Below are 16,530 nucleotides of genomic sequence, written 5' to 3' on the forward strand. Positions count from 1 at the left end.
TAGTACATTACGGATATACCAAGTACATGCATACATGCATATTAGTATTCTTGTGATATATTTTGGTATATTTTCGATGCATTTTGGTATATTTCTGGTATATTTTTAAAATCTGATTTTATTGCGAATGGGTAGCGAGTATGTCACAGCCTAACAATTCGTATGTAGCTCTCTTGTTATGGCTCCTATCTCCGTCTCTCGCGCTCAACACATTTTCCTCTTGCTGTAACAATTAAACAAAGCCTGATGCTGAATGTTGTTGAAGCACAACATGCATCAATCATGGCACTCGAAGCCTGCCAATAATTGATAATAATAATAATACGATGAGCGGGAAATATATAAATTGAATGTGACATGTATGCAGAAGAACATGGCATAAGTCTATTTTATGTGTGTCAATACAATGTTGTAACATGTCAATGAATTGTTACGCTTAAGTTCTTAACTTTATTAGCTTAAAGCTGGCCAAGCACATACGTTCGTATGTATCTCGCTGGTTCTCCATTTGTGTATCTATAAAGCACACGCTATTGTCGCACTCATTCAGCGACTACAACTACATCGAGATACATGGTACATTTCGTATCGTAAATACTTGGGGAATACACAATAAACTAGTACGAAATGTGCCACGTGGCTGTCTGACAATGATGGCTACAGCGATAAATATTAATGACGTCCGTGGTGGGCAAAAGCGAGTACGCTCGCCTCTTCACTTTGTTTACATTTGGATTTGTCACAGCAAAAAAAAAATAGAACCAGGAAAAGAGCAGTAAACACACAAATATACGACCAAGAAATGCGCTCATTAGTCAACAGATTCATTTGTATGACATATTTACAACTTATCGACATGTAACCCATTTATTTGGCTTTAGCTTAGAATTCAAGTTTTATCAAATAAAATTCAAACAGCTTTAATATTTAATGAGATACAAAATTCTATAGAGCACAGCTTGGGTTCTCAGTTGCCCTCTTGCACACACATATTTCAATCTTATGTGGCGTCAAATTGATATTAAATTCCCATGACGCGAACATGAACAGCCATCAAATTGTGGGCCAGAACCCCAAATCAATAAACTCATTATGGCACATTTCTTCTACTTTCACTCTCTCCTTCTATTACTTTCATTTCATTTTTATTTTTTTTATTATTATGTGGCGCACATGAAATTTGACTTAATGACCAATTTGAAGGCAGTGTAATATTATTGCCGGGCAGTTCAATTATATTTAGTAGCAATTCTATGTGTTTACTTGTGTGGAGCCAAATTAATACAATTAATGCTAATGATATTGGCCACTACATAAATGTGTCTTAATACAATTGTTAATGACGAGTGACAGAAATTGGCAAAATAAATTCTAGCACAATAAAGATTTATATTTAGCTCTCATTTTATTTTCAATCAGCTCAATTTTATGCTGACAATTGCTGTTAAATGTTTTTCAACTGCCTGCCAATACTCAATGCATACATAGCGTATACGTTATATGCGTATACGTTATCTTCCTCTCTTCTAACTCAAACAATCGCTTTTCGCTTGATGCTATTTCTATTTATATAAATAAATGGGAGTTTTTTGCAAGGTTCTTTTTTTTTGCCGTAACTTAACCAAGTGACGATAACCTATCATGAATCTGATGACGACAGCGGCATGTTTAATACCCGTATTTATTTATTGTTAACCGTTGAAAATTTTCACAACACGTTGCGTGTTTCATGGGCATGACTAAGCAGCGCAAAAAAAAATGGACACAGCTATGGGGGAAGAGACAAACGCAGCGATGCTGAAGCAATATGAACAATATGCACCACTCACTCAGTATGTGGGAGAAGACAAAACCTCAAAAGCAACCGAAAACCACACAAGAAAAAACCGAAAACACAAAAAGTGGCAAAAAAAAAAATAAAAAGGGCGTGTGACGAACTGATACCCTTTAAATGAAGTTAATTTTGGGGAAAGGAGAATGAATTAGTTATTTATAAACCAACATGAGAATAAATATAAATATAGAGTGACTGAAAGTGTAACTGACGAGCAGATACTCTTTAAATTTGAATGATTTTCGAAGAAAAGAGATTCAATTAGTTATAAACTGCCATGGAATATAAATGCATAGCGTATTAAAAACAGAGTTAATTTTTGGGGAAAGAAGATTCAATTAGTTATTTATAAACTGCCAACAAAAAAATATAAAACTACAGAGCAAAAGAAAAAAAATGCGATAAAAAATACGTTTTAAATGTTATTAAGGATATGCAATTATTAATTTATAAACCAGCATGAGTATCAATATTAGTCCAATGTGACGGAATGAGTACGTGACAAAGAGATACTCTTTAAATGTAGGTAATAACAGGCAAAAGAGATCGAATCTATTATTAATAAGCTAACCGTAATAAAACGTATTCACTCTTTAACTATTCCGAAACATTTTCTACATTCAAATACCTCTCAACTTACAATTTATAATGGGTGCTAAGTATAGCAAAAAAAAAAGAGATTTAAGCTGAACGGAAGTGCCATGAACGTGTCCATCGGTTTGCTATTCTAGTGCTATTTGTTGTTGTGGTTTATCCCTTTTCCATACTTTTTTATTTGTTTTCAAAAAAATAAACACAAGCGAGCTGCATAACGAAAGTCACTTCAAATCTCTGCCGGACAAAGCTGGCAACGCGATTTGAGGATTGTGGCAAACTTTCGGCTAGCTGGGGATAATTTTATTATTTTATGCTTTTTTTTCTGTCCGTTGCATTTGTTGTGGTTTTGCAAAACAAATTTTTCAGTGTTGTGTGTGCTGTGCGTTGACAAGCTAAAAAAAAACATTTGTTATACAAAATATTTTGACTTAAGTCAAGGCACGTGTTGAGGATTTTTCAACCATCTCTGAATGCTAAAAAAGTACGGGGAAAAATGTGTTTTTTAGGTGATTGATTGAGGTTTGGAGAGAAATGATACGAGTATAATAGACAGTCGAATGTCCTTTATTGTCCTTCAGCTATAAATTCACTTTAGAAGTTCGCTCTCTTTTAATTTAAACTCTATTTTAAGAAGTTATTTAATTGTGCCTGCAAATTAACTTTACAACTTCGCTCTCTTTTCATTTAAACTCTATTTTGATAAGTTATTTAATTGCACTTAGCTTCCGCTACCTTCGTGATATGCTTCAGATTTCCATTCATTAAGCGCTGTCATATGGCCGAGACACGAAAATGTCTAAATCCTTAGATCTGTTAGACGCCTATTTTGCATGTCATAGACTAAAGCCAGCAATACACCAAGCATCTTTATATAAATTAAGCTGATGCTTAGATGCCTGCGGCAGCGGCTGCTACTGAGGCTGAGGCTTCGCTTTCATTTTGGTTTTGGTTTGACTTCGTTTGGTTTGCTTTGGTTTGGTCGCTTCATTGGCTCGCCTATCAAACATTTCAAATCTTGGGACAATTTCGCGAAAGACGTTTTTCTCCCACGAATTAGTTTTCGTGCAGCACAGAAAGCGAGAGCGAGAGCGAGAGTGAGAGAAAAAACTCCTGAGGCTTGCATTAATTTAATGAGATTTTGTGCCTTCGCCAGCGGTTAGACTTTTGGTTTTCGGCCATCATCTCATTTGCGTTTAAGTGTTGGCCCCAAAATGGCATTGACGGACGGGCCAAAGGAAATGAAATGAATGCCAACGCCTTTCATTGTCTGCAGCCTGCCCCAGAGTTATATATATTTTGTATACCCGGTACTTAAAGGGTAAAAGGGTATTATAACTTTGTGTCCGCAGGCAGAAAGACGCATCGAAACGTGTTCGGATCAAAGTTGTCTTTGTAGCTTTAGCTGACAATCTGGTATATTTTGCACTCTATATGTAGTATTTTTGGAATGTAATGTACTATATTAATATACCAAAAACAGTCTTTGATATATTTTAGCATTTTTTGTATATTTATTTGGTATATTTTTCAAATGCGCAGTAGATATCTCTCAGTCGAGCACACTCGACTATATACCGATATACCAAATATATCCCTTGATATGTTTTAGTACTTTTTCAGTATATTTATTTGGTATATTTTTGGAAATAAATAGCAGGTATCTTACAGTCGAGCACACTCCACTATAAACCGATATACCAAATATAAACTTTTATATATTTCAGTATTATTTTGGTATATTAATTTGAGATATTTTTCAAAATGCGTGTCGGGTACCTCACAGTCGAGCACACTCAACTGTAGCATTCTTCCATGTTTTCTTATTTTTTCGGCTTTCTCCCATTCATTGGGCAGTTTTGTTGCCCGGTTTGGCCAAAAGTGCGTCACAACTCAAGCGAAATAACTGAAGTTGTCAGCTGTTGATGTTTTGACTTTGTTTATCCAGTTGGTGTTGCTGTTAGCTGATTTGTTATTGGCATGTGTTTTGCATAATGTGTGCGCCGATGAAACATTTGATTTGACACGATAACTTTGCCAACATTCTTTGCATGCGAGTGCGAAGATAAGTGTGGGAAAGTGTGATAGTGTGTGTGAGTGGGTGTGAGTGGGTGTGTGCGTGGGTATGTGCTTGGATATTTGTGTCTGCAAATTAGTTTGCTTAAATTGGCAGCCTCAGGGTTAGCTATACTTCCAACATCCCACTCAGCTGTCAGAATTGACAAGACCTGCATCAATCGCTGTGCAAATTATACTGCTAAAAGCAAATCGGAATCTCAATTTAATAGTTTTACTCAGTAGTCAATAACTAAGATTCAATGACCTTTCAGCATGCCAATCACAAAATTTTAATGCATTTATTTGTTGTCTCTCAATTGCACATTCATGTTTCTTCTATTGTCCCCCCAATTTCCAGTTTATTGGCATCTGCTTAAGCAATGTCAAAACTCAAATCCCTTGGGAGATAAGACGCACATTATAAAGCCATAAAAAACGAAGAAGAAAAAAATGATGACGACAAGGCATAAAAATCAAATCAAATGCATTGCAATGACAATTGCTGATGTTGTCTGATGTGATGCCATCGCATGTGATGCGATGCTTTGCTGCCTGGCAACCAGAATGTATTTTCTGCCAGATATGAGTTTTAGCCGCTTTCCGGCACATAAAGCACACATCAAATTATTATGATCGAAAATCAATGACAAAGAAAACTGACAAAATCAGCAGTTGCTACTTTACTTTTGCTCTCGCTCGCTCTTTTCTTAAAGATGGCAGCTTCAATTGTTAAGCTGAAAGCATTTCCCCAAGCAAAATGAAGCCAAAGTCGAACGCACAACGCACAAATGTGTAAAGCAGATAAAAACGTGCTTATGAAAGGGTCGAAAGGGCATAAAGATAGTTTATGCCTTCTCCTCCCTTTGGCACCTCCTCCTTCACACGCCTTTACCAAGAACAACTGATGCCACTGATGGCCAGCTTAAATAAAGCCACTGGACACAGTGGGAGTGAGAGTGGGAGTAGGAGGCGTGGCATGGCTGAAGTGTCCTCAAAGTTTTTTGTTTACTTTGTTGCCGTGTTGTGTTGCTGCTACCAACGAGGAAGTCATTTAACCCATATACTACTTATGAAAGAGAGAAAGCCCCCGCTTTTATAGAGTACAAGCAAAAGGCATCAGACTACAGACTACAGACTAAAGTCGCACATACGAAGGGTTTTGAGTAAGGTGTGTGTAGGTTTAACGCTTGTTTAGTCCGTTTATAAATTAAGCCGACAACTGTGACAGCCAACAACTGTTACTCTTTGCTCGGTTTACTTGGCTTGGCGGACAACAACTTACAACGACACCGACACCGTCGACGACACCGACGACGACAACAACGATTATAAACATGTTGACAAATTTTTTGTGCGATTTCTTTTGCAACGCATACCAAGTGGAAAAATGCAAAAAGCAGCTGGAGCATAAGCAAACTCGGCTGCCGACAGTTGAATACTCTTTGCCAATAGTCGAAACGAAAAGAACAAGTAAAAAAAACTTCGACTGTGAGAAAATAACAAAACAGTGCAGTATTATTCCTGAAATATACCAAGTTAATGTACCGGAAAGCACAAAAATATACCAAGAGCTGTATTTGGTATATTGACATAGCATTACATTTAAATAATACCCTTTTACTCTATGAGTAGCTGGTATAAATATACCATATAGCACAAAATAAACCACATTGTGAGACAAAGCAACAAGGTCGCGTAGTAAAGTAATTCTTAAATAACTTCTACAATTCTACTCTAGCTTTCTTACTTGTTGTTATTTTCATAAATTAGATTGTAGAATACTTAAAGAATATATATATTTTTAAGAAAATCACACTATAAAATTGAATGAAAATCAACCTCAACTAACTTATTCGTTGCAACATTATTTGTGTTATTTATTTAAAACAAATGATGCAGTCGTATAATTTCAATATTCAACTACAATTGTTAGTTATATTTTTTATGTACTTCTTTCATTTTATTTATTTCATTTAACAAAAGAAAGCATCTACCCAACTACACACATTTTAAATGAAAAAGCAAATTATCAAAAAAATGTAGCATACTTTGCTGCGCTGCATTTCAAATTTGATTACGCTCGCATTTTTGGAAAATCCCTTTTCATTATTGCGAGTGTAAGCGCTGGCATTCTTTTGTAAGAGTATTAAAAATGCTTGAAGTAAAATTTAAGCAAGCTTGACGCAAAAAATGCGCACAAGACGGCAACTGAGCAGCAGCTGAAGCAACAGCAACAACAACAGCAACAGCAGCAGCTGCGTTTGATGTGTATTGCCACACCGCCCGCCCGCCAATCCCCTGTGGCATCGAGGCGTGGCAATGGGGATTTTTTGGGGGGGGGACACATTGCATTCTGCTGCTATTGCCACATTTTTACTGTTATGCTTTTGACTTTGGCGAAACTTTTTGACAAAGTGCAACAGCAGTCGCATATCGCAAAAGACGCTGTGCGACACATTTCATGGATGATTTTCTTTATTATTTATTTTGCGACATCAACGGGGTTGGCAGTATTATTGAAACAGTAAATTTCATAACAGTACTTTTAATGGCAAAGTTTTGCGTGAATTAACTTCACTTTAAAGGTGTTTAACTCACCCGAGTTTCAACTCAACTTTGATATGAGTTTTATGCGCTGTGAAGCGTGTTAGCGAAGCCCCTATAAATACACTTCATGCTCGTATAATTAAGCACTTCTTTACGGTGCCACAGATCAAAGACTGCAAACACACATACACACACAAGATGCTCATAAAAAAAGAAAAAGAAAATCGCACACTCATAAAACTGACAATCACAAAGTTCGAAGAACGTCGCTGTCGTCATCATGTAAATTGCAGTTTGCATATAAATTAGTGTAATTAAACGTCGAACAAGTGATAGACAAATTTACCAGGAGATGGGAGAAAACTTTGCTCTATAGTGATGCCAATAATTATGCGCTGCACGTTTTTCACATTATCAACAAATTGTACACGGTCCCTTCACATTCTATCATCATGTGTTTTTAAGGTTGTAGTGGAAACGCTTTTGAAAACTTTATGACTGCACTTGCTAAAGGGAAATATGTGAAAGGGAAATAAGTGAAAGCTTAATTAAAAAGCGTAGAGTAATTAAAATGATTGACTGTGAGTTGCAATACAACTTTGATGATTCCCTCAGGATTTGCGATTTTTGCTCAAAGGTTAAATAATATTCGTCTGCCAACATTTTGTTTTGCAATATGAAAATTGAAAAAACACAAAAAAATGATGTGATTTTTATGGCTTGTTACTTTTAATGTCGCACAGCATCAACATAAAAAGAGCTTCATATTATCACCATTAAAAAGAGAAAAACAACAAGAATTTCTTGTTAGTTTCGAGTAATTCAGATCGTAAAAATAAACTAGCGCAAAAACAAAAAAAGAATACAGAAAAATATAAAGGAACACAACATCAACGAAAATGAGCAACAAAAATTTGTGGTGTAAGCTCTTTCATTTGACTTTTGAGCGGTCGTCTCTCATTTTTACAGCACTAGCAGCAGCAGCAACAATTTTGCATGGCAAAGCGAAAAATGCCCAGCCACGCCCCCTTAGCCCTATAACGCCCACAACCAAACAGAATAGTAGAGAAACTGAAGCAGCAGCTGAAGCCACTTGCGAACTGTTGGATGCAAATTAATCCGCGCGCTGCCATTTAAAATGCACGCCCACAGTGCCACGCCCACACCCAATGCTAAAAGGCAAAACCCGCTCACTTTTGCACACTTTTCACAGTGTTTAGTTTTTCAGAGTGCTCAGTGTGTGTGTGTTTTTTTTTTGGTTGTTTCGGTTTTTTTTGGTCAAATGAAAAACTTTAACCGAAAACTAGCCACGATTATTCATTAGCCACAACTGGGTTGTTTTTTTTGTTGTTGTGTTTTGTTGCTGTTTTCTCGGTTCTTGTTTGAGTTGTTGTCAAGCTGTGTTTTTGCATTTCAAATTACAGCTTTTAATTAGCATCGCTATTAGAAATGTTGAAAATAATCCCCATACTCCAAACAATGTTAATGACGATAGTTTCGAAATTCTTTTTTATTGATCTTTACTTTGAAAACTTTAGCAACAATAAAACATCATTAAATGTCAAAATCAAACTGTAACGTTATCAATTTCATGAATGAAATTAACCATAAATAATGAATTTTATTTGGCGACAAGCTCAAAATTAAATATATATTTAGCTGCTTTCAAAGAGTTGATTTTAGTTTGGCAAAGAGACTTTTATAATGAAGTCGTTTACGTATTTGCTTTTTACATTAATTTTTGGCTCACATTTGCTCCTGGCGCTGAGCTGTAAGTAAAAAGTAACACTTTGGCATTTCTTAATTGCAATATTCTAAAAGTCTACTTATATAGTATAGTATTATATAGTATAGTATACTTATACTTAATTAAATACTAATATACTATATGTAGCATGGTATATATATACCATACATATATATAATACGTATACTTAAATATATACTAATATACTATATACTATATAAGTATACTTATACTTAAGTATATGCTACATAGTAAAGTATAGGTATACTTGAAAATATATTAATATACTATATATATACTATATATACTAAAAACCCTACAGATGACTGTTCAGATGCAAAGGTAAATCGTGGCGAAAAATTCCAAATACTGGGTGAATGTCGCCAGTATACTTGTATAGGACATGAATCCTTTGTTGCCTTGGTGTAAATCATTTAAAACATTTTGAAAACAAACGTTATTCTGATTAATTCTTCTTGATTATAGCTGCCCCGATGTAGCCAATTGTAATAAAGAGCCGGATATAACCAAACTATATCCTCAATGTTGTCCAAGATGCTAAAAATCAAGTTGATTATTATAAGCATCACTTTGGATGATAAATATTCAACGGCAATATAAATAAATCAAATGTCTGTTTACAATTTATCTTAGGAATTAATTAAAAAAGATGAAGAGTAGAAAAATCAATCAATGAACTAAGAACATTATTTTCGATACACTTATGTGTAATGTTTGTGTAGCTGAGTGTTTCATATCAAATGGTAGGCAATCATTGGCACAATTTTATACAAATGGCAAGCAATTTGAAAAGTGAACTGAACAAAAATATTACAAAACTGTCTCAGCAGTCGACAACGACGACGACAACAAACTTTCAACCACTTTCACCAGAACCACTTTTTTTTATGACTGGCATAAAAAAAATAAAAAGTGAATGTGTTCCATTTCAATGATGCCCCATCCACTACATACATACTCGTATGAAGCCTTACTCCTGTTACCAACTCTTTTTCCCAGAAGCAACAGCTCAATCCTTTTGCCATGCAATTGTAAATCCTGTTGCACTACGTCACAGTTTAGTTGTGAGTTTTGCTGTTGCTGTTGTTGTTGCTGTTGTTGCTGCTAATGCAAAAGACATGTAACATAAGTATGCTGCCGCTTCTTGTTAGTCTTTTCTGCAGATACCCTGTAATCAGCAGAAGGTGCGTGATAGACTGAAACACATTTTAGATTCCAAAAATTGTCAAGTAAGAAATTTTCACATTTTCATAATCTATTCTTCAAGTTGTTATCTTTAATTACCCTTCTTATAGGGTATCTTTAAGTGTTGTCATATTTTTCATTCACACTTTCTTGCTTTTTATTTCATATTTACATTTTCTTTCGCATTCATGAAAGGCCCATAAGCATAAAGGGTGGCAATCGTGGAGGGGACTGAAAAGTGGTATGCAAGTGTTTCCGCTTGTTCTTTACATATACTATACATTCAGTATTTTTTTCTACCTTTTGTATTTACTTTGCGAGTTTTGTTGTTGTTTGACTTGGTATTCTACATTTACCTCTACAAAGTTGTGGGCGCCAGGTGAGTGGAGACACTGACTTGTCTCATTTTATCCCCGACTTTGTCTTTTCATCTCTTACTTTGCTGCGGAAATGGAAAGGGAAAAAAGGGAAAGAGGGAAAGAGGGAAACCTTAGCTGGAGTATTTACAGATGTCTTGAGCACATAAATAAATAAATAAATATTTTGACAATTTATTTATATATTTGCTTAATCATTTTTGCATGTGTTGACACATGATAACTGAGAGCATTTGCTGGGATTTCATACACAATAAATTGCATATGTGTGATGACAAGACAAAGACACAGACATTTTCTGTTTCAATTGTATCATGCAATGACATTAACTTTTGAAAATAACAATAGCTAATTGCTGTGGGGGCCAAAATCTGACTGTGTAAAATCAGTAAGTGAACATTTGACAAAATGATATATGGGAAATATTTAGCTGACAAATGAGTGCATTAGTGCTGACAGATAGGTTTAGGTAATTAATGTAAATTTCATATTCGAAATTATTGTTATAATTCTGAAATGCATGAAAGAGAGTGTAGATTTTATTGGAGAAAGTATATAAAGCAATAAAATAAAAACAGGTTGTGATTATTTTTAATCATTATTATTATCTATATATTATATTATATTTATATTATTTTATATATAAACATTTCTATTGAAGTAATTATGCAAACATTTTGTTCAAAAATTCAAGATAGTGTTAAAAGATATAGAAACTTGTTGTTAAATTTATTATGTGAAGATTTAGAAAGTACGCAGAAGTATTCAAAAGAAATAGATCCCAATTTAATGGCGTTATATTTGCCAGCTCAAGAAGTGGAAATTTTGTATTATAAATTATCTTTATAGCTCAGAGCTGTAAAATAAAAAGTAAGGATTTTATTAGTGCTCTAACAGAACCCTATTCAGAATGTTGTTCAAAAGTACTTTAATATAAGTACTAATATAAAAAGAAATTAAATATACACTTTAATATAATATAAATTCGAATATATAAAGAAATAAAATATAGAAGGTGATGAAAAAATATGGTAAAACACTTTTAAAATTCAACAAAGTATTAAAAGAAATAGATCCTCACTTCAAAAGAAACTTCATGTTAAACTTGTCAGCTAAAGATGTAGAAAGTTCACGGAAGTGTTCAAATGAATAGATCCTAATTTTGTTTGTTTCCCAACTCAGGGATTACATTAAGAACACGTTTAGGATGGCAAAGCAATAAAAAACACGCTGAGAAAAAGGCAATTCATTTAACTAATTAAATATGCATAAAGCTGTCTTTTTTTGCGTTTTGTTTTGCCACCAAAGGACAATTGGAGAGGGAGAATTACTTATTAAAATGTCATTATTAGAAAGCGTCTGCTAATTTTTCCATCTTTCAACGACTTTCTTTATATCTCGCTTGCAGCTGCACAGTGGCAAATGCAAAACAACAATGAAATGCAGGCTCAATGCAGGCAAGTGGCGCAAAAGGAGGCAACTGGGGGCCGCAACTCGAGACGACAGTTGTCAGCGACAGCAACAGCAACAGCCAAAGCAACAACAGCAACAACAACAACAGCAACAGCAACTAGTTGCTGGCATTTGTGTAGAGGCGAGAAAACAATTGCTGGTGTTATTGTCGTTGCTGCTGCTGCTGGTGCTGGCAGTTGAGCATGCAAATGCAACTACAGCAGCAGCAGCAACTTCGACGGCGGCAACAGCAACAGCAACAACATCATCATCATCATCGACAACAACAGCAACTACAACAAGTAGTAGCAAGCAAGCTCCTGCAAATGAAACTGGCACTGGAGCAACATCTGCAGCTGCAGCAACATCCTCATCAACGTTGCCCAACTCCGTGACAGGAGCAAGTGCAGCAGCAGCATCAGCAGCTGCAGTCGCCCTTGGCAATCCATTTAAAAACATTCTGCGAATTGGCGACGGCAACATCGTTTCACGGGTAAGCGCAAATTGCTCGAACTATTATAATTCGTCATTAACAACAATTAGCAACAAATGCAATAGTCATAATTAGAGAGAGAGAGAGCAAGTGAACACTTTCGACACTCTTCAGATGTTGGGTGCGTGGGGCATGCAACAAGAGCAACAACAACAACCACTTGCTTGTAATTGAATTGAGGTCGCGATTGCACAACACTTGGACGAATATTAAGTGAACTTAGTTAGGCACTTAATGCCTCGTTTTGAAGTGGCTCCTTTTCAAGCAGCTCCTTAATTCCTTAAGTGCAACTAGCCTCAAGTGCGTTCGTTGCGGTAATGGAAATCGATTGAAATGCTCTTGTGTGAGTGCCCCACAGCAACAACAACATCAGCTGAAACTTAATTCGATTCAATTTCGACCGAGTGCTGCGCAAATTTACATTAAAGGATTATACAGTTTTTATGCAAGATTATATGATAATGTTATTCTTAGAAAGCTTCTCCAAATTGATGAAGACTTCAAAGTGCTTCAAAGTGCTTTGTTCATACAATAAGTTAGGCACAGCAGAACATTTTTAAGAAATTATTTCAAAACTCAAAATTTGGTATGGTAATATAATAAATTACGCGTATCAGCATATCTTTAGGAAATTATTCAAAGATTCTTTAAAATATATTCAAACTAGTTCAGCAACGTTTGCTTCTATACTTGAATGTTTTGAGAACTATATTAGATAGTCATTAATTTTTAAGGTCTTAAAATGTATGAAATTTTAAAATCATTTTGCTTTATTGTATTATCAGGCTTATCAGAATATCTTTAGGAAATTATTACAAAATTCAAATGCTGAATTTAAAAGTTGTTAATAAAGCTTTTGTCTCAATAATGATGTCATGTAATAATAAAATACACAAATTAAACAATATCTTAACGATGCTAGAGTACTTGCAATCATAGTTGCTAAGGTTGAACAATTTTAGGAAATTTTATAAAGACATTTTGAATGTGTCTATTAATATAATAAATTAAGCGTAACAGAAAATGTTTGAAAAATTTGAAAAAGTGCCTTTCAAGTAAACTTCTTGAAAATGTTGTCAACTTGTTCAACTTTTTGCTTTGCCTCGGCAACAAATGAAGAATACACTTTAGTTAAAGTTAAAGTCTTTGACAATTGGATGGCGATAAGTGAAAGAGACAGAATAAAAGGAACGAAGCAAAACTTCAAATTCGAATTTCCTTTGTTCAATCGAAAAGTCAATCGAATGCAAAACAAAGCAATTGCCGAATTGGCAATTTTTTGTCGATTCCCACACACACACACACACACAGAGGGAAGAAGAGAAGAAGCTTTTGGGTCAGTTGCTGGAGGGGCGGGGACACTTTATCAATTTTGGTGCAAAACAATGGCCAAAACAATTTAAAGTCAGCCGCCTCGACCGCAAAGTTTTTCGCGCTTTAGATGCCAAAGTGAAGGCAATAACGTAATTTTCCACTCAAACGATAAAAGGGACCAAGCAAAATGCTTGCCCATGAATGTATTTAGCCAAAAATGTATTTTTAATGCGTTTGTCAACATGTTGTTGGCCAACCAAAAAATGATTTGGGTATAAAGCGGGGCACAGGCGAGTCAGATAGTCCAAGCTTCGCACTGCTAAAAATACTTAATACAAAATGAAGCTCACTCTCATTCCCTTTCCCTCTCCCCCTCCCTCTCTCACTTTATAGACGGCCATTGAGCAATCGCTGGTGACAATACACGACATAGCGACGGAAAATTTGGGCACATTGTGCATCTCGACGCTATATCGACCGCTCCAAGTGCCCATCAACTCGGAACGCTTCGAGAGCTCCAGACAAAAGGCAGATTTGGCAGCATCGATACTCCAAGAAGTGGGCATCATACGGCATGGCGGTGAGTAGCGATTACTTGAATATACTAAATATACTATATACACACATACAAATTGGATGTGGCCATACTTATGTAAATATGTCACGATTTATCGCTTCGCACACTTGATATATCGATTGCACATTCACACTCACATTCGCATTCGCATTCACATTCTGCCTGCTAATTTCCTTTGTGCGTGCCATTAAATTCATTTCCGGCTGTGGCAACGTGGCAACATCAAATAAAAACGCTTTGTGGCAGCGTTAAATAATTAATCGAAGCTACTTTAAACGTTGCTTGTTAACGTTCAATTTCAAGTTGAAAAGAACGCAATTTGGGTTTTAATTATTCATAATTTCGGCAGCTAATTGAATGAGCTAGACAATCAAAATTAATGCATAGAATGTTTCTAAATATTTTGATGAACAACATAGTGAATGCTAAGGAGATTATTAAAGTTAACAATAGCAAAAGAAGAGGCGGACCTCAAGTGGGTGTCCTTAAATTCTATTTAAAAATAACTTTTTACCTTGCTAAAAATATATGCGAAGCTTATGCAAATAAGTGCAAGTCAAGCCTGATTTAAGTCGCATTTCATTTAAAAATAGTTTAATAAATTGCCAAATATAAAAGTGTAGGACAGAGAAAAAAGTAAAAGAAACGCTGAGCACCCTTTTTTGGTCGCTGTTGTACTTAAATTTTCAAGCTGAGTTATTTTTGGCACTTTAACGCTTGTGGCGCCTCTCAATCAAAGCGTTTAAGGACAGCCAAGCAATTGATATGCTTTGTGTGCCGGTTGGCGACAGAGAAGGAGATAGCAGATAGAGTGAGAAAGAGAAAGGGAGAGAAACATCTCTACCATCACCTTTAAATTGGCTTAAATTTATTCGATTTGCAAGAAGCTTTCCCCCGAATAATTTATGCGAGACATCAAAATTTCAAGGACCTCACGGCCAAAGATAGAGAAGAAGAGAGAGAGATGGAGGGAGAGTATATGGCACTGCAGAGATGAAGCGGGGGCAAGAAGATGGATGAATGGTTGGATGGATGAGGCAAGTGCCAAATTCTATACGCCAAATACATATGGCTCATCCTGTTGCTCAACGGGAATAACGACAGCAACAAAACTGACAGCAAATTTACTTTCACTTTATGCGATTTCTGCTGACACGTCGCACCTTTTCAGCACTAGAAAGCATTTGGGGAGAGAGAGAGAGAGAAGGAAAAAGAGATGTGAGAGAGAGAGGATACAAAAGGCAACTGGTGTGCTTCAATACTCCTCGAAGCAGCTGGCAATGTTGTTGCTGTTGCTGTTATTATCCTGTACCCCGAACTGAACCGAACCGAGTGAGTGCGATGAGTTCATTGTGCGTCTGTTGTCCTTGACTACACACACACACACACTCGTACTCACATACATGACACACACACTCACACTGATAGCTCTTTGCTCTGGCCGTCTGTTGCCAAGGTTGCGCCTGAGCTCTTCTCTACTTCGACTGGGGGGCCCTTGGTCCTTCATCCTTGGTCCTTGGTTCTTGCGCCGTGTCCATGTCCGGGGTTTCGCGCTCAGGCGCTTGGCATGACATCGCGCGTCGGCTGCCTTGGGGTTGACAACAACGACGCACTTGTGGCGCATCAAACATCCTGCTCCCTCCCCTTTCTCCCTTTTTTAGCTCTTCTACATGCATATATTATTTCTCTCTCGTCGTTTTTTTGTTGTATTCATTTTAATTTAAAGTTGTGCGCTGTGCGTTGTTATTTGCCACATTCGGCTTGTTTTCATCTCTGATTTTCTCTTAATGTCCCCATCAACTTTTACATGATAAACAGGACACAGACACAACTGTGTGCGTGGACCGTGTGTTGTATGCGGATTTCTGTAAAATCAGTTAAAATCCTTGGTGTGTGGTGAACACGCATACGCCATGTTGTACACAGATCAAACAAGATGACGACAAGAGAAAGCTTTTTATGCCATATGCATTCGCAATTTAACTCAATTGTAATCAGCTTAAAAAGTATAAAACACTTTAATAATCAATTATCTTTAAGCTCATTTCTGAATACATTTCAAATTATTGCTGCTTGCAAATAAAATAACGATAATCATCACAATATATTAACTGCTGACGATGTCAAACACTTTGTGTGTGTAAAATACTTTTAACCCATTAGAAAAGGAAGAAAATATGTTGATGTTCGAGTTCCGGTCTCCATGAATTCCTTTATTGCTCATCTCAGGGCAAACGGAATCTGTGTGAAATTTAATTACTCAACGGGTCCCAGAGCACAAAAGTGTGAAGTAGTGGGGAATGCACGACTACAAGTTACCTTGCAATCAGA

The 16,530-nt window shown here is 36.1% G+C and overlaps 2 protein-coding genes across 2 annotated transcripts in view; both read left to right on the plus strand.

The window, feature by feature from the left end:
• Positions 1–16,530, plus strand: part of LOC133836833 (probable G-protein coupled receptor CG31760) — a 38,514-nt gene that overhangs the window by 6,119 nt on the left and 15,865 nt on the right. The window contains 2 exon segments of the mRNA XM_062267424.1: positions 11,772–12,308; positions 14,016–14,202. Of these exon segments, the coding sequence (XP_062123408.1) occupies positions 11,799–12,308; positions 14,016–14,202 (697 nt within the window). The 5' untranslated portion in view covers positions 11,772–11,798.
• LOC133850694 (uncharacterized) lies at positions 5,967–9,424 on the plus strand. Its single transcript, XM_062286856.1, has 4 exons — positions 5,967–5,970; positions 8,733–8,804; positions 9,103–9,205; positions 9,267–9,424. The coding sequence occupies exons 2-4, from the start codon at positions 8,738–8,740 to the stop codon at positions 9,340–9,342; spliced, it is 246 nt and encodes an 81-aa protein (XP_062142840.1). The 5' UTR covers positions 5,967–5,970; positions 8,733–8,737; the 3' UTR covers positions 9,343–9,424.

This window comes from Drosophila sulfurigaster, chromosome 2L (assembly GCF_023558435.1).
Source record: "Drosophila sulfurigaster albostrigata strain 15112-1811.04 chromosome 2L, ASM2355843v2, whole genome shotgun sequence".
NCBI lineage: Eukaryota > Metazoa > Arthropoda > Insecta > Diptera > Drosophilidae > Drosophila > Drosophila sulfurigaster.